Source organism: Amphiura filiformis, chromosome 19 (genome assembly GCF_039555335.1).
Source record: "Amphiura filiformis chromosome 19, Afil_fr2py, whole genome shotgun sequence".
Taxonomy (NCBI): Eukaryota; Metazoa; Echinodermata; class Ophiuroidea; order Amphilepidida; family Amphiuridae; genus Amphiura; species Amphiura filiformis.
In genome coordinates, this window is record NC_092646.1 from 36955799 (window position 1) to 36983020 (window position 27222).

The following is a 27222-nucleotide window of genomic DNA, read 5'->3' on the forward strand; positions in this document are numbered from 1 at the left end:
CCTTTGACCTTGACCTCCGATGACCTTTCAAACCACCCCATAAGGCCAAAAAAAATTGTTTGTGACCAACCGTGTACTCTGGTCCCGACCGTGTCTTTTTTTCTTTCTTTTTTTAAATTTGCGTTGAATGTGCTAGTAAAACAATGGTTAGTATAAATTTAAAGAAAGAAAATGTAAAGAAAATGAACAGTATAACATGCAGAACCATCTCAAGAGTTAAACCAGTAAAGTGCTTTTTAAAGTGTGTTTTGACTTATTTTATACCAGTCTTCAAATTGTCAGTTTCAAGTGCAATATCTGTAAAAAAAAAAAAATCCGACCTACCGACCCAACTGTTTCATAAGCCTTTATGGACAAACAAACATTTTTTTTTGGCCTAAACGTGGAATGCCCGATACCTATCTATATCGGAAATATCGGAATGATGCGTCGAAGCGCGGCGAAACGCATAGCCGGATAGACAGACAGACAGAGCTCATTATTTTATTAGTGTAGATTGGTGAGGGCCCCCGGCCTTATTATTTGTTAATATGTGACCATCCACCACTAAGTGGTAGTAAAGTCGGCTCTGGATCATTTTCAGTTTATTGCAGATTTTGAATGAATGCACTTTCAGCTTCAAAATGACACCTCAACCAGCTTCATCGGACATCTGGAAGTGAAGTTATGGTTCATCAAAGGTCAAATTCCTAATATATTTTACATAGAAATCCATACTGTTTTTGATTTATCTCAAAATGGAAAATGCCGACTTTACAACCAGTTTGTGGTGGATGGGCACATATGGGTTTTTTTATCATGTATTTCTGTGTAAAATTGCAATTGCAAAGTGTTTGTCAACACACCATAAAAATAGGGAGGCCCGTAATATTTTTGCTATTCCCCTAAAGCCCTACCACTATCATGAATTAAGAGAATGTTTGCAATGTTTATAAATGATAACTGTCATGTCTTTTCATTAGAAAATATTGATTTTGATTAAACAAATTTGATTATATGTTTTCAAAACTCCTTTTTCATAATGATCATAAAACATTGCCATACCGTATTATAAAACATTGTCGCTGATCTCCGATTGATCCATCAACCCCCATGGTAACAAACGAGCTGACCATGAGCCGACCATCAAATTGGAATCGCACACTTTTGCGCTATTCCTCCTTACCCAGATGAATTCATCTCTTAATATCCAAACATGTGAATTCTTTCTGTAAACAACTTTGCACAACCATCAGGATGGGAATCCCGCGATATTCCCCAGTACGTCATATGCATAAATTATTATAATATCGATGGAACTGATCCAAAATTAGCGTCCAATTACAGTGACCGGAAATCCGGAATATACAGTTTTCGGAACCCAAGAGACATATTGCACTTGTCATGCTTGTTGCAGTGAACTACACGCCCGACTCACGGTGAACAACCCGAGTGAACAACATCATTGCAGACGCTGTCATCACTGGAAAATGCACGAAACATCATTACGTACATTGCCAGCAAGACTTCAGTCTTTATCATAAGGCACTTGAAACTTGATTCTGAGTTTAGCGTCCACCGCCCGCGTTATAAATTTTGAGCCGCATTTGAGATGTAAAATCTGAAAATAATTCATTATTTTGTAAATTACTACTAAACCAGAAAGAAAATTTGTTGTGCAAAATTTTTAGCCCCCTTTTTTTGTATTTGAACCCTTCAAAAACTATAGAAAGCCTTGAGAACTATTAGATGAATCCATCTAAATATTTTAGCATTAAAAATATACAGGTTTTTGACCCTTGCTCTATCCAATTATTTCAATTATACCTTTGGGATACCAGGGTAGACTAGAAGAGAAATCAAAATGTTTTTACCAGATGGACATTGTTGATGTTGTAAATAATTTAACTAAGAAGACCTAGTTTTGACAAATTGGTGCCAAAAATGTATTTCATAATGTTCTGCATGATTGTTATTTTTGTATTTAATGAGTCAAACCCCCCCCATTTCCCCTATCCTCAAATGTATACGGAGAGGTTTGTACAAATTGCAGTGAAGAAGACTGGCATGGTATAGGCCTACTTCGGAATACATTTACCCGGTTACATTTAGTTTGTTTTAAAACTTAAAAAACAAAAAGCAAGATAATTATACTTTTATAAATGTATGTATGTGTTTGTGACATTATATTGAGACTGGCGATACAATGAACAAAAGCGCATAAGCATTGGTAAAAGGCCGCTGATAATGAAACCTTGAAAATAATGAATAATGAAATAGTTGCCTCATTATGAGCTGAAAAAAATGGGACGCTAAACTCAACATCAAGTTTCAATAGCCTAAACATAATAACATCTACGGACCATGGTTACTATCTAACATCTATGGTTACAGTTACTGGAACTATACATTCAGTGACAATCAGAATGAAACAATTTGGGGACTTTTGGATCATATTTTCATGGATGATTTTCTTGGAAATGGAATTTATGGAAACATTTTTGACTTACATGTAGACAACTTGCAAAGGATGGTATATCTGCATGGATCACGGTCGCAAGTACGCATTTTCCCCTGATTTTTTTGGAGTCAAGTATAGCAGTTTGTAAAAAATGACTCGCATTTTGCAATGCGAATCCAGGTAAATCGAACACTGAGTGCAGGCATCACATGAGCGAAGTTACTCGACAAACACTATCAACAAATTTGCTCACAGATGCTGTGCTTTGGACATGTTAGAGAATATTTCGAACAAGATAAGAGGGAAGATGGATGCACCCTTTTTATGGTTGTGGTGGTATTCACTCGGTCGGACATCCGGGAACAATATCCCCTTTGCACAAGCGCGCGCACAGCAAGCAGCTCGAGAAAGGGGAACTACACATGCGCACACTGGCTGCACCAGTATGTCTAGTCTGCACGTGATCAACATTTCTGCACCCTTGGCATGGCGTCCCAGCGTCCGGAAAGGATCCTGCTGAGTATCGGCGTAAGCGTAAGCGTAAGCGTAAACTGATTTTATAAGTCAATTATAAGGCTATATATTCCCTTTGGCTTTGTGACGTCAGCCGACCAAGAGAATGAAGGCTTATTTGCAGTGGCTCATGGTTGTTTAGGGTGAAGTGTGTTAACAGGAGCAGTAGGGCTTGGACCGGTATTAACACATATAGGAAGTAGACTAATAATAAATTATGAGGAGGAAGTAAGCTTATATTTATAAACCATGTAACTAAACTACTAACTCTACCTGTTTCTGTTTCATACTGCAAGTTGAACTCCTGCAAAAGCTTGTCTTGTCAAGAAGGCACTCACTCTTCAATCTAATATGTAAAGTCACACCTTAAATTTTAATTTCCAACCATAGACTTCAATGGTTCCAAACCTCCAACGCTGTTTTCAGTGATCTGTCCGTGTTTACATGCTGGGACTTGGGACGATGAGATTGTGTAATGATCTAAAAATAGAACTGATCTTCCTCAGTATTTCTAGAAAGTTTTAAAGTTTTAAGGGTACGCGCCAAAATAGCATGATTTTAATAGCGCTGAGAAAATTTTTAGGTAGGCCTATTTTCGTCTCAGGCCCGAACGACCCAGAATGTTTTGCATTTTGGAGGATTTTTATTTTGCTAAAATTTTAGCTTTCCCAAATTTAAGGCCACGCTTGCCTTATACTAGGCTATCAAAAGAGGAGCCGCTGTTTTCCGTGTGTGGGAATTCTAGCGTAGGCCTAGGCCTAGGGTAAATTGGGGTAAATGGAACGGTGGGGTAAATGGAACGCTGAGAATACAATTCCCTCAATCAAGAAAAAAATTGTGCAACATCATACCGAGTGTTCCATTTACCCCAACGCCATACGTTCTGCTTTCGTTCAGTCATACCCCAAGCGTGGGTTAGGCCTACAGTCGGTATTTGAGTGGAAGAAAATCTCAAATGCTGACCCAGAGGAGGCTTAAAGGCATTCCTACAATGCACTATGATTGGGAAATTTGACCAATATAACCTAATTTTAGAGGCAAAGTCCCCATTGCCACACACACAAAATGGTCATTTTAAAACTGCAGCCAACAAGCTAATAGTTGAGACTTAGGACTGATATTTGATTTTCTTACAGGAAACATTCATATTGTCCCACTGCATTAATTTTATTCCTAAGTCTCGACGTTTTCAATGTTAAATAATAGGATGAAAACATCAGATATTTGCACACAATCCCAATGCAAAGTATGGTCAACTTGCCACATGTGTACAAAAACCAGACATACCAAGGTCAGAAACCCCATTGGGCCATGGGAATGTCTTTAAACATCCTCTGATGCTGACCATGAAGTGGTGCTACGGTTCAGGGAACATTACTAATTTAAGGGGATTGATTCCTAAATATTGGAATGTTGTGCTGAGAGTTGTCTTACAATATTGGCAATAGGCCTATGTTTGTTATCTACAATAACATAAATTTGTTTTAAACAATAAAATAGCAGATTTTAATGATGAAATTATGCAAATTAATATGCTATCAAGTTGATTTAAATTAAAATCTAGTCAACTGGACTTAGGCCCTACTATTTATTGACTGGCGACGTTTCACATCCTATCCTGGATGCTTCCTCAAGCCGTCTGATTAATATGCTAATTAGCTAATTAATTAGTTTGGTGTTCCATTTACCCCACAACAGATCCACTTGAGGTAAATGGAACACGGTTGACTGACTTCAAATATATATAACATGTTAATATTTTTTTTACTAATTGGTTTAATTATTATTAAGTAGGCCTATTGTATAAGTATAAATTAAGTATAAATTAAATGTAGACCTATTTAACAAACATTTTTCAATTTAGCTTATAGTATGTCATTGGTGGTATTCGTGGTAACAACATTTCCAACCCGGTTAGTTATGCATGTGCTACACACAAAAAATTACTAGCATTCCAAGTACCGTACTTATGAAACATGAATTTCATCCATGGTGTTGTCTTTTTAAAGACATTTCTTGTTTACACTTTCGCTGGGATCACTGAATGGGTCTTTAAGGATATCGTTGGATATAAAACTGTAAGTGAATAAAGATTGGACTAATGTTTTTATAATCAAGTATAATCATATAATGTCTGGTGTTAGTTAAGTTTTGGGGTGATACTCCAATTCAGTATACAATGGCGGGGCCAATCATGTAATGACTCAACTGTCCCACTTACCCCCAACACTTTGGGGTATTAAAGTGGGACACATAAGGGCCCGGTAGGGGCAAATTTGACACATATATGATATTATTACATTAAAAGAACATATTTTACAGCAATACATCATTATTCATATATTGGAGCATTTGGGCATTATTAACATAACTATACCAACAAATTACTATATAGGCCTACTATATAATGTTTATTAAATTCATCTGAATATACATCATTGGTGAAAACCCTCCAAAACCCACGATTTGCTTTTCAGCCACAAAAAGCCACAGGCATTGTCATTTTCTATTCTTCCCTATACTCAGTTTTCTTTCTTTTTCTCTCCCTATTCCTTCTTCTCTCCCTAGTCCTTCCTCTTTCTGTTTCTCTTCTCTCTTTCCCTTTCTCATTTACTTTTTTCCTCTTCTCCCTCTCTTCAGTTTCTTTTTCCCCTTTCCCTTTTTCTTCCCTCTTTTTGCTATTCTTCTTTCCCCTTTCTCTTCTTCCCTCTTTTTCTTTCATTTTCTCTTTTCTCTTCTTTCTTCCAATTCCTCTTCTTTCTTTTTTCCTTTTTTCTTCTCCCTTCCCCTTTGTCTTCTTCCCCCTTTCTTTCCCTTTTTACTCGTCTCTCTTCCCCTTTTTTCTTCCCTCTTTTTCTCTCCTTCCCCCTGGAAAATTTTACAGGTGACAAATGGTGAGTTTGGCAGTTTAACACCATAATTTATGCTATTAACTTGGTACCGTAGCTGTTTCTTTAAAGATTTTGCTCTGATTTTTGCCTAAAGTCACATACCAAATTCCTACTGAAAGTCACATTCATCACGGTTATCATGCATGGATTCATATGGTTACTTTTTAATTTGTCTCAATATCATTTGAAGTTTGTTTCCAAAAGGCATTAAGTTCAATAGCTGCCTTGTGTTTGTGTCACATTTTCTGGCCCATGTTTTCATTTTAAAGTTTAAATGACGATTGGAATGGATTATGTTTGTAACTCCAGCTTATTTTCTAACTATTTTCAATACCGGTATCATTTGTGCCCTAAAATTCTCCAATGGAAGGTTTAAAAATGGTGCCTTTTAGATCCTTTTGGATCCAAAAAAAAAATTTCCTTTTTTATTTGCCAAACTCTTCATTTGTTCTTGGCCAAAGAGTTGGTGAATACCGGGGGGGTCTTCCTGGTTGAAGGTATACGGGGATGTGCCACGGTTTTGGGGTACCTTTTCAGCGATTTTGGTATATCGATGGGTGGGTTTTCAGTGGATACCAATGCGCCCAATTGGGCGCATTTGGGCAAAAATGCCATTAAAGCGCCCAATTATGGCAAATTTTGGTGCTTTTTGGGTGCTTTTTCTTGAAAATTGGTATACTGATGGGTAGCAAAAACAGCAAAAAGTAGGTATAGAGAAAGTCAGCATCCGAAAGTCTGCGTGGCACACCCCCGTACAAAATTTTTCGAAGAACCCCCCCCCGGGGTGAATAGCTTGAATTTTTTCTGCGTGTTTGTTGCTCCGTTTTTTTAAAGGAATTTTTAGTTTTCCTCCCGGGATTTTCCTCTGTCGCCCTCTTTAAAACCCATTAAACCAGGAAGTAGAGATAACATCCCTATTTAGTAAGAAAGTCATAATTGCTGATTAAAATATTGCAAAATGAAAGTAAAGGGATAAGTAATATGTTTAAACAAACATAAATGCACTTTTTTTAGAATCTGAGGCTAACTAAATCTCATAACTACTCTTTATTCTCATAATTAGGATTCAGTTTTTCAAATTTAGAAACACCTAAAAGACTGGTATAAACTCCTAGTTAGAAATCACAGTTCAGTTGGACACTAAAAGCATATTCATCGCGGCTCTTTTTACGCCATGCGAGGGGTGCGATTGATGTTGATTGATTTTTTTTAGAAGATCAACAAGCGCTGAAAATGATGCGAAGTACATGCAGACATACAGGTCGGCAGAATTTAATTGGTGTCTGAAATTCGTAGGTATAATGCACTTAAAAATGATTTTGCACAATAGTTAGAGTATGTATTCAGGTATATGAAACTGTTTCAGAGTAATTGGTGTATTTGTATGCAGTGTCAACGAGCGAAAATGTCGGTGTACGATGCGTAAATTAAATCGTCATGCATGCACGATGGTGTATTAATGTGTTTCAACGTGGCCATAATTCTTATGAATATGATAAGCTATGATAGCATGCAGATGACCCAGGCTGTCCCAGGCCCAGGGTATTAATTTTGTACCGGTGCTGCATGAGGGTCAAAGGTTGAATCGGTATTATAAATAAAAGATTAAATTCCTCTCACAATTAATAATATCTCTTGATCACAATCAATCAGCTACATGTTACAGGTAAATTCTACAGGTGAAGTATTTCTTGGCCAAACTCAACTGGAACGTCGAACACTGATGAACGCGTGGCTCTGTCATGTCTGCGATAAACACACGTATGCGCCTGACATAGTCAGCACGGTACAGACATGCAGAAGAAAGCATACACGCGCCTTCGGCCAAGAAATACTTCCTGTAGTTTGATCGAGAAATCTATCCACGCTAAGTGTGGCTCACGCATGCAATACGGTACGTAGTCTCTCTCGCATATGCCTGGTCAAGCACCCTCACAGACCCGAACGTAGTGAGGGTGCTTGGTATATCCGACATGTTTCAAATACATGGATGGCCAGCATAATGGCCCGCAAATTTAAGCTTTATGAGAAGCCTATTTCAGTTGCAAAATGACAAACACAGAGTGGCTTATCTTTAAGTTTAACCCACATTCTCAATCTCTCATGCCAGAGGTTAAAATAAAACGATCCCTAATAACTAATTATCAAAAGATCGTAAATTTAATTTCTTGAAACGTGCCGGCGAAACGATTTGTTTACAAGTAACAATCCTTGTTCCGACACCGATAGGCCTACCGTTCATTCGGCATAATTCGGCTTCATTCGGCAAACCATGTGATCACTCAGGTGAACTAGGATTGGACGATCGATTGCGTTAAATTTTATCCAGGTTACCGGGCCATGCTAATGGCGATACTCGCGTCTTGGAAATATTTTTCAACCACGTTGCAAAATGATCGGAAATACACTATCAAGGCGATCGGTAAGCATCATTGAATAAAGCAATATTTAGTATTTCTTCTTTTGATTTTTTTCGATTAAATTGTAGTTTACAGTTTTGATTAGTTGGATGAGAGTGGATTTAAGATAGGCTATCAGTCGCTTGTGCAGATATAGGCCTATGTTAACATTGGATTCAATTTCTTGTTTATTGTTCACTGTACGGAAAAGCCTGTTCTGTTGTATCTTGTATTGGTTGTATTTCCCACGTATATCTCTCGCACATGTTGCAAGTGAAAAGTAATGGTTGTTTTTATTCTGTTCAAATCGTTACATGTACATTAAATACAGCCTGCGAAATGGTCTACTTTTAGCGCACCTCAACTCCGAAACAGTTTAGTTGTTGTTAAAAATTGCTTACCTTTGGACGAATTTGTAGCAGTCTCCATGTCAAAGAATGCCCGGTACTTGCCAGGTACAAACATAGAAATGGCCACATTGCTTCAGTCCCGTTAATGAATATTTCTTCCGTACTCACATGGGCGTCATGATGATGGTCTCCTACAGAACCAGATTGTGTCGGTCTGACGATCGTCGACTCGATCCTAACAAACCTGTGATAGCCACATACAGTCTGGTCTGAGACTAATTTTATACACATGCGATGACGTATCAGCCAATCATAAGCCTTAATTGTTCATGTCCTTTTAGCTGCACTGCTCATGCGTCATGCCAATCAGCGGCAAGCGACATGAAAGTATGAAACCATTTTGCCCATGTGTGTTCTGCTCGTGAGAAAATTTACCTTTTGTTGACGTTTATCAAACAAAATTTTCGATAAAGGCGAGTGAAAGTCGATTCGAGTTTATCGTCCCCATGGCGTCACTTTTTGGACACCAAAACACCGCGTCAAATTTTCAAAAATGCCAAAATAATTCATTATTTTCAAAGTATCAGGGTTTTCACCAGTTTTAGCAATTGGAAACATATACAATGTATTTTTGTTTGTAAAACATATAAATTTATAATTATAACTTGGAACCAAAACCAGGCTCTTTTCTAACTTTTCTAGTCCCTACCCATATAAAAACATGTTTATAAATAACATGTATGAGTGTGGCTTTAAATCAACATGCACAATAGGTCAATAATGAAATCTGATGAAATAATGAAAAATGAAAAATGAAAAAGTCACCTCACCAACCTGGGAAAAAAAAGGGACGAGGTCTTACGCATGCGCAGTGGTGTTCTTGAAATCATCTAGAAACACTTCATTCGCAGGTATCGTTTCAGGCAGTCTTACTGAAGGTGTATCCACGCCACAACGATACAATCTACTAGTTTAGAAGATAGAGTGTGGAACTATAGCTACCTGGTACTTCTCATTCAGTCGTCACCAATTTTCAAACGTATTAAAATAATTCTTTGTGAAGTTTAATGTTAACAAAATTTATTTTGATGATCTGTATCTTCAGAGCAAAGTTTGCTAATTTTTAAGAATTTAGGTTAACAGAGATGCCAACCATGGTGTTAGCTAGAGAGCCATCCACCCGTCTTTTGCACGGGCAAGGTCAAAAGTGCCAGACTGGTGGAAAATCATCAACCCGAAGATGGGCAGGAAAATTTAGTTTGAATTATTTTCACCTTTATTCATATCAGGGGTAGCGCTAGAACAAAACACTCCAGAGTCCGCAGGGACCCCCGAACATGCAGAAAATTAAAAAGTAGGGGGTCCGTAGTAGAGTTTGGTGAGTCAGAGTTGCACAAAATAGTATGTCTGTGGTAATGCTTGATTGAAAAACTGGGGTCTGCAGGGACCCAGGCTGGACTTAAAGAAAATTTAAAAATAGGGCCTGTCCAAACTGTATTTCAAATGGTAAGTCCGGGACCCCAAAATGCAGCCTAGTGCTACCCCTGATTCATATCATTTTGATATGATAATATTAGGCCCCCTATATTTATTTGGAGTGAGCTTTATGGAGGTCAAAAATGCTTTGGTTGTTTTGTTAAGTTTTTTCTATTCAACTTGACCTATCTCAACATGAAATGACAAAATGTTTGGATATATAGACTGAACAAAAAAGTGTGCAGCGCCCTTAAACGTCACCATACTTTATCTAGTGAAACAAGTGTATGGTGCAAAATCCTTCAGATTAATATATATTTTGGTATTTTAAGGGGTACTACACCCATTGATTTTTTTTGCATTTTTTGCATTTTGTGAAGAAATTACAAAAAAAAATTGGACAAAGTGGTATGCAAAATGAAGGGGCAAATCTTCTCGTTTTATTGGTGGTATCGGTATCAATGTAGCTTACATGCTTTTACAGATAGAAGCCAAAAGGAGGTACATCACTGATGATTTAAATTCACTTCATTTTGGAAAGCTTACTATCAACGGATTTCGTTAAAATTTTGGATATGTGTTGCTAACACATTAGGGAAATAAAGTTGATATGTAAAATGGGAATAAGTGGTTCCTGATTTCTTTTATGACTTCATGAACTTGGTGCTCCACAACTATCAAAAAGGAACTGGTTAAAATGCTTCTATTTTCAATGTTGAGCTATATTTTGCATTTTTAACTTGCGACATTATTGCACTGAAACTTAATTAAGCCATAGGTAACAGGTTACAACAACCATACTACAGCAATGATGAAAAAAATTGTATTTCTTGTCACCTATACAACCATATTGGGTAGTTTTCCGTAAGCTTAAGTTTTGTGATTTTGGTAACTATTTTATATTTATTTGTGAAATCCGTCTCAACTAGGCATTCTAAATTGTACTCACCATTTACATCCCAAGGTATATTAGTATATCCACCATGCACTTCTCGATATATATCCAGTTAAAGACAGAATATCAAAATTATGCCTCATATGATATCACAGACTCTCACATGTGTATTCAAAATTGATGCTTAAATTTGACCTGAACCAATTGACCTATAACCTGACATACGGTGACCTAATAGCCTTTTCTTCTCCTAACAACTAATGACTATGCATCCATTGTATACGTGTTTATCTAATTTATTCAGTGTTATATCATGGTAGGTATTTTGCATGCACCACTATAGATTTTCTATAGAGAGTATAACAAAGGATTTAATGTATTCTATTCATGTACCCTACTTGAACATTTTCAAAAGAATAAATTATGGTTTGTTATGAAACACAGATCTGAGTTACTAGGTTACAGTAAACAAAAAATATATAGGGCTAAAATGACTTACTAAAATTGGTGAAATTCACTTTATATGTAGATATATTTTATAAGTTCAGGACATGAGGTGATAAACATATATATGTACTTAATAAATTTGCAAGAAAAAAAAGAAGAGGGGTACTGATGAAAATCGGGGTATTATATCGCCTTAAGGGGGTACTACACCCATCACATTTTTTGTGGGTTTTTGCATTTTGTGAAGAAATGAGAAAAAAAATTGGTCAAAGTGGTATGCATAATGAAGGGGCAAATCTTCTCGTTCTATTGGTGGTATTGATAATAATGTAGCTTACATGCTTTTAATTGTACAAGCCAAAGAGAGGTACATGATGACCCCATCACAATTTTGATCATATTTGCAATTTCATAACTGCTAGCGTGAATCGACCTACCCACACTTATTTATCATCAATGGCAGACCCTAATAGTACCAAAATATTTTTTATTTTGGAAATGCATTAATTATGCACAGCTTTGAAAACACAAATATGCATCAATTTTATGTTATCAATGAAATTAAACTTATTTTCCCCCTTCCAGTTGACAATGATATGCAAAATTTGTGTTCGCAAGGCAGCACATTTGTTTCAGGTTTGATAAGGTTGAAATTAAAGAACAGTCAAAACAGTCAATTTTCAGTATTAGGTGAATTTTTGCTCAGTTTTCTGAGAAAATAGAAAGCTTACAAAATACGATTTATAATGTGAATCGGTATGTTCACAATGGTAAAACCTCAAAATTAAAGTGTTGGACACACCCTAAAACTTCATGTGTAGTAACGGTTTCGTCACTTACCTGTAGCGGGTGTGTATTCCTTCTGTTTTGAGAAAATGATGTGTAAAAGCTTGTAAAATCCGTGAAAATCACTGCTCGCTTCGAAGACAAGCGAAGCCGGATTTAAATTACATGACGCCATATTTTTATAATTGGTTTTGACCTTTGACTAAGGTTGAGCGGTACTCGATATCGCGGATTCTCTGATACCGATGCACGCGTCACGATACCGTACTTTACAGACATGACAGAATAGGCCTAAAGAATTATTTAATGGAGCGTATTGAAAAAATATTAGAAAATTGAAAACAAATAATTTTGTTAATAATGTTTTAAACTTAAATTGTCAACAGAAAGAGTCAGCTGATCATCAGGTTTTATGTCTTCTTTTAACAAGAGTGGAAACAAAGGAACCCGAAGAATGTGCAAAGTTATTGACTTTGGCTAGCATCTTAAATTTAAACTCTGAGTCAAAAATAAGCTTTGTTTCATTAATTAAAAAGAAAGTTGTAAAGTTGTTGTAGGCCTATCTTGTTGGTTTAAGTGAAGTTTGCTACTGGTTTTATTATTACCTGTGTTGCGATTCGAAATCCCACAAAGAGTAAGTAAGTTCGTTATTAAATGTGGTAGGCCTCGCCTCAGTACCCCCCTCCCCCCTCCCGGTCCCAACATACACATTGACTCAATTAAGGCGCGGATTCACGGTGGCTGACGGACCCACCCCCCAAAAATAAAGAGAAGAGAAGGGGAAGAAAGGAGAAAAAGAGAAGAGAAAATGGAGGAAAGGAGGAGAGAAACTAAATTGCACATAATTGAGTAGGCCCATGTGTAAATAACCGCACAGTCGGGACGATTGGAAGTAGGTCCTATAATAGGCCTGCGATTATTTTCTAAAAAAGGCATTGCTTGAAGGCGGGTCATGTGAAAATTACTGCGGGTCCGCCGATATGCAGGGCCCCTCACATTTTGCCACCAATGTCAGTATTAAGACGGACTCCATACCGACTTCATCTATTTATGCATGCTTTAGTAATTGCCAATCTCAAGTTTTGCAAATTGAGTTCGGGCCCTTTTTCTGTTAAAATGCAATTGATTCAAATAGTAGTGTAAAAACAATGCACCGAATGGCTTCAATTCGACCTTCATTTTGCAAATTTTTCAAACTTCTCAGGGGGAACACCCCCTCAGACTCCCCTTGCGTAGTGGATAAACATATGATCATTTTCGCTCTTCTTCCAACATTTGCCAATTTAAGCCCTATGTTAACACAATAATTTATAAGGGTATAGGCTTACAGGGAAAACTTGTCCAAGGAAGGTTTCATGGACTATCATTTAACAAATTTGTGGCTTTTTCAAACTAAACTTTTACACATGCACTTGTACCAAAATGGTCCACCAAAACACTTCAATTTTCTTCATTTTACACTCCCCATGCGTAATCGATATACAAGTGGCCATTTTCGCTTCTTCTTTCGCCGATTTATAGGCCCTCACGACAATAGGGAAACTTGTCCAAGAAAGGCTTCATGAACCGCACATTTCACAAATTTTAGGCCGCCAAACCTAAAATTTTACACTAGTAATAGTGCCAAAATTGTCCACCAAATCGCTTCAATTAGATCTTCATTTTGCACAAGTTTCTTACTTCTGAGGGGGGAACATCCTCCTCAGACAATCTCCTCGTCGCATAAGCGCTCCATGACCATTTTTTTAAATTTTATTTTATTTTTTCTAAAAATTACGCCCCCACCCCCTGACTGCTCTAGATCGACAATTGGTATCGCCCATCCCTATGGAGATTGACATCACATACCAGGCGGTGATGGAAGCGATATCGCCAATTTTGAGGTCACCATTAGATTAACACATAATCATGAAATCGTCACAAACAATTCTAAATTTGTTATGTGGTGTCAAAGCAAAATTATCTTACTCTAAAACCGTCGGGAGTGCGACAAAGTACCCTACTGCAAGTATGATAATTTTCTATTTGTAATTGCTAACCGTGTATTTTGAATGGGGCTGTCAGTGTATCTTCGCCAGCCTCGACGTCACGTCCGGTTGCGCTTCCTCGCCGCCTGTCACAGCGTAAAAAGTGGATATAAGCGTCCCTACCAACCAATCAACTTTAAGACAAATGGGTGAAATAGGACACTTTTACGACGTTGTTTCATAATTATTTTTATTTCACATGATCCGTGCATATATCGCCTAGCTATAAATGAAAAAATATTTTTTTAGACCAATCAAACCAATATATGGGTGTAGTACGGCCTTAATATGATTTTGGTGTCTAAATATTATGTAAATGAAGTCAAAATATCCATTCTTGAAAGTTCCATGAAAATTGGATGTTGTGGTTTCGTGAAAATTGACATTTAAGGTCAAAATTGACAGAGGGGGCGCTTTTCAAGATTTTGCGCAAGTTGTTGATCATTCTTTGTTATTAAGTTGACATATATAACATTGTGGTTGACCTGCTCAAGGAATTTCAGGCTTTTACTTAACAATGGTTTGTTTGCAACAGCTCCTAGAACGTCTACGATTATGCTTACATTTGGGAGAAAAGTGTGTTGACCCCAATGCATACCTGAATAGGAGCATTGAAAATACATGTGCAATAATTATGTGTACCGGGGTGAATTATAGGGGGGATTTTTGGCAGGCTAAAAGGGAGGGGCAAGCATTTTTTGGCAGGTCAAAAGGGGGTCAGCGATTTTGGCAGGTCGAAAGGGGGGGCAAGCAATTTTTGGCACAGATATTTTGGGTACCGTTTCTATATTACGCCCTAAAAAGGCGTAGGAAAACGTTAGGAACACATTCAAATGCAAAATTTCCTACTCGCTACGCTCGCATTATATGATAAGACAATTTCAGGTTTTAAATTTGGGTTCCCCAAAATCTTGCATGTGTAAGAGGGGGGGGCAAAGATTTTTGCACGTCAAAAGGGGGGCAAAGGTTTTTTTTAGCACGTCGAAAGGGGGCAAAGATTTTTGGCATGGCCAAAGGACAAGCGTTTTTGGCAGACCATTTCGAGAATTCACCCCCTAAACATGATAGAATACTCAAATTTCAGTATTAAGTCGGTCGGTCTTGATGTTAATATCTTTAGCGCTACTAACCTCAAAATAAAAATTGGACGCAAACTTGCGCAAAATCTTAAAAAGCGCCCTGTCATTTCATGTTGAGAATGGGCCAAATGGAATACAAAAAAAAAAGGAGAACAAAACTAAATTTGACCCCCATATAGCTCACTCCTATGAAAATAATATACTGGGGTTCTGTACCTTAAAAATATCTTGTACATGTAGTATTGCATGTGTTCCTAGTGCAATGACTTGTTCATGAACCCCTGGTTTGTTAGAATTTTGGGAGTAGGCCTATAGTCAACAAGGTCAAGGGTCAATGCAGGGGAATTGGTTTTCCAGTTAACACAGTATGTGCTATAGCAGCTTGCAAGAGATTTTAGTTGCTGGTAAAATGAATTAAAATGTTTTTTTTTCCTTTTTTAGTGGTGTATCATGTACATGTATTTAGTTTATCAAATGGAGATAAAAATATTGGAGTTTAAATGCAGACCTGCCCTGCCCAATTCTGAATTCTGGTATACTTCAAAATTAATGTGATTGATCTTGACATGTATAATCGATATTGGACCCAAAAAGCCTATGTGTTGATACCCAAACAGTTGAGGTAAGCATTAGTGGCGTAGCGTCATGGGCACGGGGTGCATGTGCCCCACCCCAATCGAACTGAAATTTTAAAAATCCCATAGGAAAATGGCGAAAAAAACAGCTTGTGCCCCCAATCAGACCCGGTGCCCCCCCAAATGTGATGACCCACACTACACCACTGGTAAGCATGTGAAGGTCAGCGCTTCACCTTCTATATTCATCTGCATCACAAATTATCCAATTACTCCTTGGCATAGCCAGCCACCGTGAGTTTTGGTGGAAACAAAATCTTGGAGTACGGGTTTAGTGAACTTAGTGTAGTTGTCTTCTCACTGCTGCGGCCTGGCCTGGGTTCAATTCCCCTTGTTGCCACACGTATGGGCGTTTGGTTTCCGATCCGGGCTCGTCCTTGCAGGTTTTTCTTTGAGTGCTCCAGTTTTCCTCCTGCTTCTAAAATCAGACCTCTTCCCGTATCCCTGATGCAGGATGATCTCTCGAGCATTTTAATACCGTCTTTTTAAATCAGGCCTGATTATTCCCCAATTTAAATCGGTTTTCCGATTTTTTTTCTACTAAAAAAAACAAAATAAATTTTTTTTTTTTTACATTTCTGGAGTGGGGAAATTAAGAAAGTGTTAATTATAAACTTTTTAGGGGTTGCATGCATTAAAAATGAAAAACAATTTTAGAAAAAACCCATACAATTATATGCCTCAGAAACCCAATTTTTACCCTCTGATATGGCTAAAACCCAGGAGCTTCGGGGGGGCTTCGCCCCCTTAACCCCCTGGACCCCAGCGGAGCGTTGGCGATACTACGGTCGCCAACTTAAACAAAAACAGATTTTTTTTTTTCAGGACCACAATCAGGCCTGTTAAATTGGAATTAATCTGCCTAAAAATGAGTGGGGTGCTGGCTATTAAATATGTTTGGGCAGTGGGGTCTATTGACGACCCTATCACTGATTTTCCTTGAGGGTGAAATGGTCAAGAAAAAAAGTTTTTAAGTATAACTTAGTAAGGCAGGGATTTTAGGGTAATTTGGTACCGGGTACCAGACACATTTTTCGGGCGGGTAATCGGGTACCCGAAATTGCAACAAAAAAAACAAGAACATTTTTTTATAGATTTTTTTGTTAAGGTTAAATGTTTTCGGTTTGGAGTGTCCCTGGACCTAAAGGTAAATGCTAGGATCATTCCAAGTGGTGAGCGCAATGCATTCTCTAAATTCAGTAAATTTTCTTTGTCGGCCGTGTAATTGTATGGGATTATTTTGATATTTTTAAACGCTTAAAATATCACAAACAACTAGGCCTATGTTAATAAATAATATAAATTTACAATCTAAAACCGTTGGGGTTCGATAATGAACCCCACAAAACTAACCTTCAAATTAATTAAATACAATAAAATTTGACTAGTACTGGGTGAGAGTCGCTGTCACGGTTTTAAATTCACTGTGTTGGTCAGGCTCCGATCACTCAGTTTGCAAATTGAACGGCGCGTACCAGTGATCACGGCAGCTGCTAAATTTAGTCCCGATTTACTTCCGTGTTCCGATTGTATAGAAAGTGCCATAGGGCTGAGCAGTTTTGCCGGTTCGCTCTATAATGCCACTCATTATGATTTGAAAATGCATTGAATTTGTATCCATTTTGAAATCATTATAAAATAGAGTATTCCAGCATCCCACTATCAATATTTATTCATATCAAGTTTGTTTTCTTTTACACCACACAGCTCAGAGCATGATCGCCAACCATGTTTTCTGTTCGGATTGTCACGGCCAACCACTACGTTGCGCCTCCAATCAAGGAGTTGGACGCAACCTTTTCGGATTTCCGTAGGTCAGAGGTCAAACAAGTGCCTGTTATCCGTATTTTTGGATCAACACCTGCAGGTAAGTAAATTATGCAGTAATTTCTGACTTTGGGTGGAACTTATTTAGATTGTTATTTTGAATCTTCAGAACAAATTAATTTCTGGGATTTCACAAGAATTTCGGGGATACCCATATTTATTTTTTCCTTTGATCTACTCAGACCATTGTCAGATCTATATTACCGTAATTAAAGCACCAGAGGAAAATGTGATTGTGGTATTTGCAGGCGCAATTGCGTTTTTTTGGGTGCAATTGCATTTTTTCAAAAAAATTGTTTGAAAAAATAAAGTTAGAGACCCTAAATTACTTGAATTTGACCCTAAATTACTTGAAGGTTGGAATCAGAGAAAAATTCTGAGGTATTTTTTCAAAGCTGGATAAAGTTGTACATTTTAATCCCTGTTGCTTCTATTGAACAGCTAGGGACTCAAATAAAAAAATCAATTGCTATCTTTCCACTCGGTATTGTATCGAGTGGCAGCTGAAACATTGAAATTTAGGGGGATGAGCATATTTTGTACCGATTTTACTTGGATTTTTTTGTACGGAAGGATGTGAACATTTTTCAATTTCAGACTATTTTAGCCCAAAATAAAGGTAGATTTTGGTACTTGATGGACCAATGTGTGTTTCTCGCAAAAGCAATTTTGGTCCAGAAACCTTGTTTTTTTTGGGGGGCTAAAAGGAAGATGCAAAATTAATTATTGCTTTAGTTTTTCTTCTATTTAGAATCTGTAATTAAATCCAATTCAGTATTCTACCTTGCAGGATTTGAATGTGAACGTTTCGAGTTGAACACTGTGCCTGCTACTTGCCATATGATCAAAATATTATTTGATCAGTGGTTTATATATTTATTGGCAGGGGTATGGTGCAGTTAGTGGCGGGGTAGAGGTTGTATGGGCTTTTAAATATTTAAATATTTTTTACAAAAATACAAACAGCGAAAGCCCCAGGGTCCAGCTTTGAGAACCGCCCTTGATTTTAATTGCGAATGCAGGCATAACTTGTGGTTTGAGAACCTTCTTGTTTTTAAGTCATACTTCATCACATTTCACAAACCTACTGATCCCATTTTTAAAGGCCCATTCAGTGATTTGCTCATCCGGACGAACGTAAAAATCATCAAAAAATTCAGATTTTGGTACTTTGTCATTGTCATAGATGTGCTTACATAGCCTGCTAGTATTATTAGAGGTCATTTTTAGAATGATAATTCCTGTTAAAATCATTAGGTAAGCTTAAATCTCAAGCTGAAATGACGAACTATGAACTAGAATCACTGACTTCTGGTTCACTTCCAGTTTTCTGACGCTATTATCGACCATGTGTGCAATTGGTAAGCTTACTACTCAAGATAGCATTGAAATATTGGCATTTTTGAAACATCTTGGCAGAAAAAAGTGGTGGGAATTTTATTTGAGAAGGTGGGGGGGGGGGGGGCGAATATTTGAGGAAATATGGTCCTGACAGTACGTAGGCCTATAAATTAGCTACATAGTATTTGAATGGGGCTTCAACTTTGTCAATAATACTATTTTCTTTGTTTTTTGCCAAATTTTTCATTTCAAAAATACCAAATGACAATTTGAATGACTTATCCTTCACTTTTAAGCAATTTATAAACACTTTTTTTTACACTTGCACTGGGATCACTGAATGGGACTTTAATTTTGATAAACATTGTAGTTTTTATATCTAGGTAAATTCAGCAAAATAAACTTGCCATGTCATTGATCAAAAGAAAATCCTACACTTATTTTAAAAAGAAAATTTGGTGTGACATGGAACTATCACAGCATGCTGCTTTTAATAGAGTAATGCATTTTATGGATCAGTGCTGATCAATTTCATGCACAAAAATTTGTGTAGACAGTACATCTACCAATTGAAGTTCACTTATGTCCAGAGAATGGGAAATTTTTTTTTATAGAAAGTACAGGAAAAACAACTGTTCTCTTCATCTTCTCCCTCTATAACTTCTTGGGGAAAATCTTGGGGGAAAAAACTGTTGAATTCTGCGCCTTGAAGATAAATTTTTAGCAATAGATAAAATGACATCATAGACTATTTAATTGTATCCAAAAGTTGTAGGAGCATTAGGAATGAAGTGAAATTATGTATCAAAAATGGTAAAAATTAAAAAGTTGATTTAAATCATAAACTTTCAACATTTAAATTTAAATCATGCCAGCCCTTACAAACAGTCAAATTCTGTGAGAGCCAAGCCTTGAAATAAGCAGGCACCCGGAGCAAATTTGCCCTCGCTAAGCCATGAATTGCTCCTGATCCTTGTAAAATTCACATGAACCAGGAGCAGTCGATTGTATGAAGAAAATGGTTTACTATTTGAATATTGCTCCTGTTTCTTCAGAAATTGCTCCTGGTTCTTGAAAATTTTGGTGAACCAGGAGCAATGTTTAAAAACAAATTGCTCCTGGTTCCAGTCCGCTTATTTCAAGGCTTGGTGAGAGCTGGTAAGTGGGATGAGATCAAAATTGTACCCTCAATAAATGGACCTGTACTGGCACATGGTGATGGCCCCCTGGACCCTGTCTGCTGCAAGGGACCCTTCCATAAATGGCCCGGGACATCACTAAATAATCAAGTTGTTCTAGCACACATGCAACAGATACCTTTTTACATGCTTCAAAAGGTCGCTGCACTCATAGATTATCGAAGTGTTTTTATAATCTATGCAGCACTGCAGCAAACCCATTGCCATTTTAAATTGCATTCTTATATTTCAACAATAAACATAATTTTTTATTCTTTACCTGGAGAATGGATACATATGAATGACTATACCTAATAACAAACTACAGTGTAAGACTTGCATGCCCATTAAAATGCAGCCATGCAATCATTGTGAAATGGCTCTAAAAATTAATGCAGTAAGTACATGTAGATAGTCATAGTTATTTAGCTGGGCCTGCACAATAGCGGTAATAAAAATATTATTATATGGGGATGTGTAAGGTTACTAATAATAGTAAGGTGCATATACCAATTTATTCTGTGCATACCACTGCATTTGTTAAAGTTTACATAGTGTAGCTTTATACCATAAGTCATATAAAAATATTATCAAATGCACAGATAAAAACAAAATAAAAAAGCCTTAAATTGATTATGATGCTGTTCAAGATATATCAAATTGTGAACAAAAAAAGAACAATTTTTTCCGGCGATATCTGTCAAACAGTTTTTTTCAAGCAACAAGCAGCAAAACCTTGGTTGATCGTATCATGTCTGCAGTAAATAGATTCCAACCACAGACCCTAGAATTCTAGGGTCTGTGTTCCAACCAACAACGGCTCACTGGCTTTGCTGTTAATGTAATGGATTTTAATGCATTTTGGATCATTTCCCGTGCACAGTAACTTTTTGCGCCACCAAAATGTTTGTCATATTTTATGTACTAGTACAAATGTTGCATTAGTTACAAATATAATCCATATATTGATGTATATTAATTGTGGATGGTTAAAACTTGTTGCTATTTTAAAGGGGCATTTCGTGATCCACAGCCTCATCCCCCCACTGTTCTCAAAAAAGTTGAGATTTTTTATACCACTGGAAACCTCTGGGTACATAATGTTTGTACAAAAAATTTCTTGCGGATTAATTTGTTTAAAATAGCAAAAGTATTGTCAAATTTGAATTACGTTCTAGTACACCAGAATGAAATTGTTCAGTGGCCTATGGAGCAGTGTGATATACATAATCATGCATAACTCGCACAAAATCGGAATCAACTGACATTTTGGGAATAAGCTTCGTCTTCGGAATTTGTCTACTGAAAAATGTCATAAAAAGAGGATGCTCGGATCACGAAATAATCATTTAAGAGCATTGATGTATATTTAATGTGACACCAAAAGACACCACATTTGATGGGGAGGGTCGACTCCCAAAGATGATACATACTTCCATCATATTTGGGTATATTTTCATCATTTGTGGTTCTGTATTATACACAGTATTTGACAGGCCGGGGTTCTTAGTGGAACGATGGATGATATGTGGCAGAATTGGGGTACATTTTCAGTCTTTTTGGTGTAACTTTAGAGATGGGTGTTCTTTTTTTCTTCAAATTTCCCCCAAATATGGACAAAATGCTGATTCTTCAGCAAAATTTTGAAAATTTTCCAGAATTTTTAAACAGAAATCATGAGATATGATTAGTTTGTTTTTGGGTCTCTCCAGACGTGGTCTAATTCTGCATAAAACCGGGCAGCCTTATTTCTATAGATCTGCAGCGCATTCAAATTGCATTGTATTGCATCGTAATTTCATTTGTGTCTATGCTAATTATGTTTACACAACATGAACTCACGTGTTTTCAAGCAAATTCGCCGATAATAGGTGATCAAAAGCGATCGGAATGTTACAAAAGTACAGATCGCATTCAGCTTACTTCATATGAGATGATCTTTGGAAAAATACGGCATAATTTGTATTGGTGCTTGCGGAATGCCATGCAGTAAAATGTTAAAACGTTGCGGCAATTCATGATTGACAACTAGCAATCGGCGTGTCCTTCGTATCCTCCGCTGTCAATTTCTTATCCACTCACTAATCCTCACAAAAGCTTTGTGTTGATTACGTAATGTGTGGAGGCAAATTGCAATAAGTACAATGAAATAATGAGTAGGGCGGGCTACGAGGCGGGTTTCTTATTCATCTTACGTAACAGTATTGTTCTCCAAAAAAACCCGGAAGCTTGTCGTTTGGAGCTCTAGCTGAAATACAGCAAGATAATGTAAGATAGTAAATGTAAACCTGTATTTTAGCTAGAGTATCTCGAGCTACAATGTAGGTCTCTCTTTTGGAATAAGGATGAGTATTTTTTTTCCATTAAATTTTAGTTAGCAACCTGTACACATTCTTAAACACCCTTCTGGTTGTAATTAAAAGGTCCTTCCCCCCTGCTGCATAACGCTATAGATATAAGGAAATTTAGCGTGAACATTTGCTCATGCAAAAACGTACACTTTGTATTCAGGAGCAATTATTATTTTCCCATGTTTTGCCCTATCTGATAGATTCCCAAGGTCAAATAATGCCTGTTAAAAATAGGCTGACTATTGATTATGGCTTGCAGTCTGTGGTACTATTGTTAATTCAAATTTACCTGCTAATGACCGATTTTAATGAATAGAATGATGTAGCTGTTCATGTGTGGTGAGTGATGGTACTGAATAAGCGGTTATTTTTGTGTGCAGAATTTTCGAATACAGAAGTATTGTATAGGTGAAATATTTATACGGATTTTATTTTAATGCATTTTTGCCAGTTGATTTCTGAATTAAGTTTTGAATCATAAGTTTAAATGCCTGCAGAACTATTTTGTACCATGGTGCATTCAGAATACGAAGAATGTCATTCTGATAACAACAAATGATTTAGATTTTTTTGAAATTTGCCATAAAATTTGTATTGTTTGATATCAGAAGGACATTCCTCGTATTCAGAATGCAATTTGGTGTGTCTGATGTGAGCATTCAGGTCCTACAAAAATATTGTGCAAAGGTGGATGACAGAGCCATTGTATCAGTGGCAAATTGAGGGGGCAAAGTGAATTTCAGGGGCAAAATCAACAAATTTTGCGCAAAATTGAGGTAAAAAGTGGAAATTTTCGTAATTTTGGGTTTTATGGGGGGGGGCAACAGGGGGCAAGGGTTCTGACTGGGGGCATTTCCCCCATGCTCCCGCCACTGCCTTGTATCTAAGTCTTTGACACAGTGAATAACACAAACTGTGCAACAGTTCTAAAAGATCATGAAAAATAATTGCCGTTCAGATTTTAAACTTCAGGTTTTTGGAAAATGAGTCCTTGAAAAATGGTTATTTCTAGGGCAAATATTAAAATTCGCGGTCGGACCTAAAATGTGTGATTGTACCCAAAATGCGCAATTTTCAGCGTTTTTTGCGCATCACACATTTTCCCTGTCCTTGGATTTAGCCATATATGTACATGTACAAGATGACCAAAAATGATGTCGCACTGACAACCTAGCTATTTTATCGGCAAAATGGTCCACAACAGATGTCACAAGAAAATGGGACAAAAATCATCCAGAACACCAGGTCTTGGATGTTATGCATTCCTTATTTTATCAATGGTATTAATTTTGATAATTTTTTATTACGTATGTACCTCCATTTTCCTCAGCGATTGCGTAGAAGTGGCGAGGTCTCCTGGTGTTAATTATTAGAGGGAGTCAATACCTATAAGTTGTAACATAATCAAAAAATACATTTTTCGTTCATTTTGAACATGATATGGCCCGGGGGGACTTGGATTATTTTTCGACGGGGATGTGCAGCTCAAGCTTCCGAACCCATACCCATTTCTAAGGTAATTTTACCGAAAATAGGGACCCATATCTAAGGATTTTCAGGAAATAAGGACCCCTCTAAGGAATTGAGCTAGAAAATATTAAAAGCAACATGTTTTCCCGCATGTTTTTCACACATAGCACAGAAAATTTAAAATGGAAACCCATGTCTAAGGATTTTTTCTTCAAAACATAGACCCATGTCTTAGGATTGTCTGTGAAAAAGTAACCCATTTCGGAGGCACATCCCCATGTAGCGTTTGTATATGGCCATGCGATATAAGGTGGGAACCTCTTTCGTGACGCACCATAAATTTCTGAAAATTACGTCTTCCCGCATTCAAAATACCATATCTTGAAAAGTATTGACCCTACCTCAGCAAAATTATACATTTTCTGAAAGGAAATTGTCCAAGGATTCCAAAAATGACATTGTTTTTGTGGTGGGAGTATGCCCTAGAATGTTATATTCCAAAGTAGGGAAGAATTTTTTCAAAAAAAGTGTGTCTGAAAAAAGTTTCATATTTTCATTATGATATACCCTACATGAAATTAAATGCCAGATTTGAATTCCTTAAGCCAAGGCCTTTCCAAATATGTAGAGTTTATTGGGGGTTGACATATTACTTGACCCCAAAAATTTGAATGAAAATTGACTACTCGCGACTTGAATAAAACAACGAAAAGGCAGAAATATGTGTAGTGTGTTTCAATAAAGGCAAATATGATTAGTAAAAAGTAGCCTGATTAAACAGAAAAAATCATCAATAAACTCACTGAAGCATATTCACATACAAATTTCAAACATACAAATATCAAAATAAGTCATTCTACAAGCATATGTTTATATTGAGCATATAATGTCTTCGTGATCCTCAGTTTGAAGAACAACAAGGTTTGTAGTAGATTTTTTCTGTGATGGAGTTTATGTCAATACCTTATATACTATGCTCTGCTTTGGGATAATAACTTTTCTTGGATCAAGTAAGCAACCCTGCCTTGATGTTTTTTGGTAAAACAACAATTACTTCATCTCCAAAAGTGTAGTTAAAATCTGACTGTGCTTGTGTTTGCTCATCAACAGTAATAACTCCGTCTGATTCCAATTCAAACAAATGGTAGTCATATACATGTAGGGAATCAGAACCAGATTTAATAATAGCAACAAATGATCCCTTGCATATCAAATCATACATATTATTATTAAGCTGTTCTTCAGTTGGTTCAACAGGTTCAATTGAATTTTCAGCAACATTGGTACTTCGACTTTCTGAAGCCCCCCCCCACATTGCACCTTAATAATTAATCCTTTCTTGATACCTAATTACCCTTCTAATTAATAAAAATGTAATTTTGAACATGTTTAAGATTAACAATGTACATTGTAATATAAATGCAAAACACTTGGATATGAAATACGGAGGTAAACATTGTACGTACATGTAAGTTCTGTAAAATAATGCTTTCATCGGAAGCCGTAAATCAGGAATCTGAGCTTGTTAATTACTTAATCCTTCTAATTGAATTGAAGTTTTACAAAAATTAAAGTTTTATAAGACTACTTATGACATATTATTAATTCTTTAATCAAATAACATTTCCTCTAGACATGTTTTTAGTTTGTAGAATCAAATAAAGTTCAACCAAACTTGGGATGCCGCTTTTCCCATACAGTTTCTATGGTACCGTGTCCCAATATCCGTGTCCCAATATCCGCCCACCTGCATGCTCGTTAGCATAATTAATCATAAAGTTAATTAGAATTGGTGGAGAAGGCTGGCTTTGGTTTCAAATGAAAGAAGAAAGAATAGGCTTTAAAATGATATCAAAATAAAATCTGTAGGTGTTCATCTTCATATCTAAACAACTAAAGTCATTTCATATTTTAAGAAAAATGTCACACCACCCACTTATTAGTACTCCCACCTTGTAACGCAGGGCCATATCTGTGTGTACCCACCCCCCGGATATGGGAAATATATGCATACCTTATAGGTAATGCATAATATGAGACCATTGTTGCAGATAATACCCAGAGATAGTGCGTACAGTGCTATAGTACTCAAGTACAATTTTAATATGCCGGCGTTTTCCAATCCGATATTGTTGCTTCAATGGTAGATGCCAATCATGCCATAACATGTAAGTCATTGCGTGGCCTTGACCATGACAACTAAAAGAGCTAGACCTCAGACGAAATTATGCAAGAAAATTATATAGCATAACTACAAGGCTTGCTGATTTTCATTGTCATTTTATTGTGAAGAGCTGGAAGAATCAAATTAAAGTCAGTGTCATGAGTGCCAGTAATTAGAGACCCTAAAATTTTTTTTACATTAGGCCAAGTGAAATAAAAAACATGTCCGCATTTTCTATAAAAAAAAGAAAAAGAAGAGGGGCTTTTTATTTTTTATCGCAAAATCGGTGTAAAACCCATACGCTAGAGCTGTTTTAGCAGATACATACAATATTTAATAATGCATGGAAAAAGGAAAAGGCTTTTTTATGTTATCGTTATAGGCCCCTCTTATGATCTTATGAACTGTCCAAAATTGTTTATTAGCAAGGCTGTAGAAAGAATCTCCAAGACATATTTGTTAAAAAGTTATTAACTGAATTTCAAAAAATAAAAATAAAATTGAAGAAACCTTAAAAAAAGGAAGCAGGAGGGAACTTGAAACATGTTTATTTTTTTTATTTGGCCTTAATAGCTTCAAAGTGAATGGCAAGGCTTTAAATTCTCAGCAAGTTGTATGTTCGTCATTTATAGCATACTATAGCTGTCAATCTTAAATGTTTTTAAAAACATCAGTAACTGTTTAAAAATATTCGCTAAACGTGTAAGCATTAAAAATAAAATATTGACAGTTTTTTTGTCATTTTTGTCAGAGGGGCCTACCTCTCATTTTGGACCAATGGACAAAAGCAGGACCCTTTTTAAACAAATTGAAATTATTAAAGAAAAGTACAACATTTGAAAAGTAGATCTCATATTTTCACCGAACATGGTGAATTCAGTGCATGTGGAATGTCTCCATTCACTATTTAACTGTTGAATTAAAATAAAGTACAGAAATCCGGTAAAAATATG

At 36.6% G+C, this 27222-nt stretch overlaps 2 protein-coding genes across 2 annotated transcripts in view; one reads left to right on the top strand and one right to left on the bottom strand.

The window, feature by feature from the left end:
* The window catches only part of LOC140140543 (protein mono-ADP-ribosyltransferase PARP4-like), a 70583-nt gene extending 67179 nt beyond the window's left edge, over positions 1–3404 (bottom strand). The window contains exon 1 of the mRNA XM_072162302.1: positions 3227–3404. Within this exon, the coding sequence (XP_072018403.1) occupies positions 3227–3241 (15 nt within the window). The 5' untranslated portion in view covers positions 3242–3404. The remainder of the gene's footprint in view (positions 1–3226) is intronic.
* Positions 3405–7034: 3630 nt separating this feature from the next.
* LOC140140544 (DNA polymerase zeta catalytic subunit-like) overlaps positions 7035–27222 on the top strand; it is a 116415-nt gene continuing 96227 nt past the window's right edge. The window contains 2 exon segments of the mRNA XM_072162303.1: positions 7035–7136; positions 17646–17805. Coding sequence (XP_072018404.1) covers positions 17667–17805 — 139 coding nt within the window. The 5' untranslated portion in view covers positions 7035–7136; positions 17646–17666.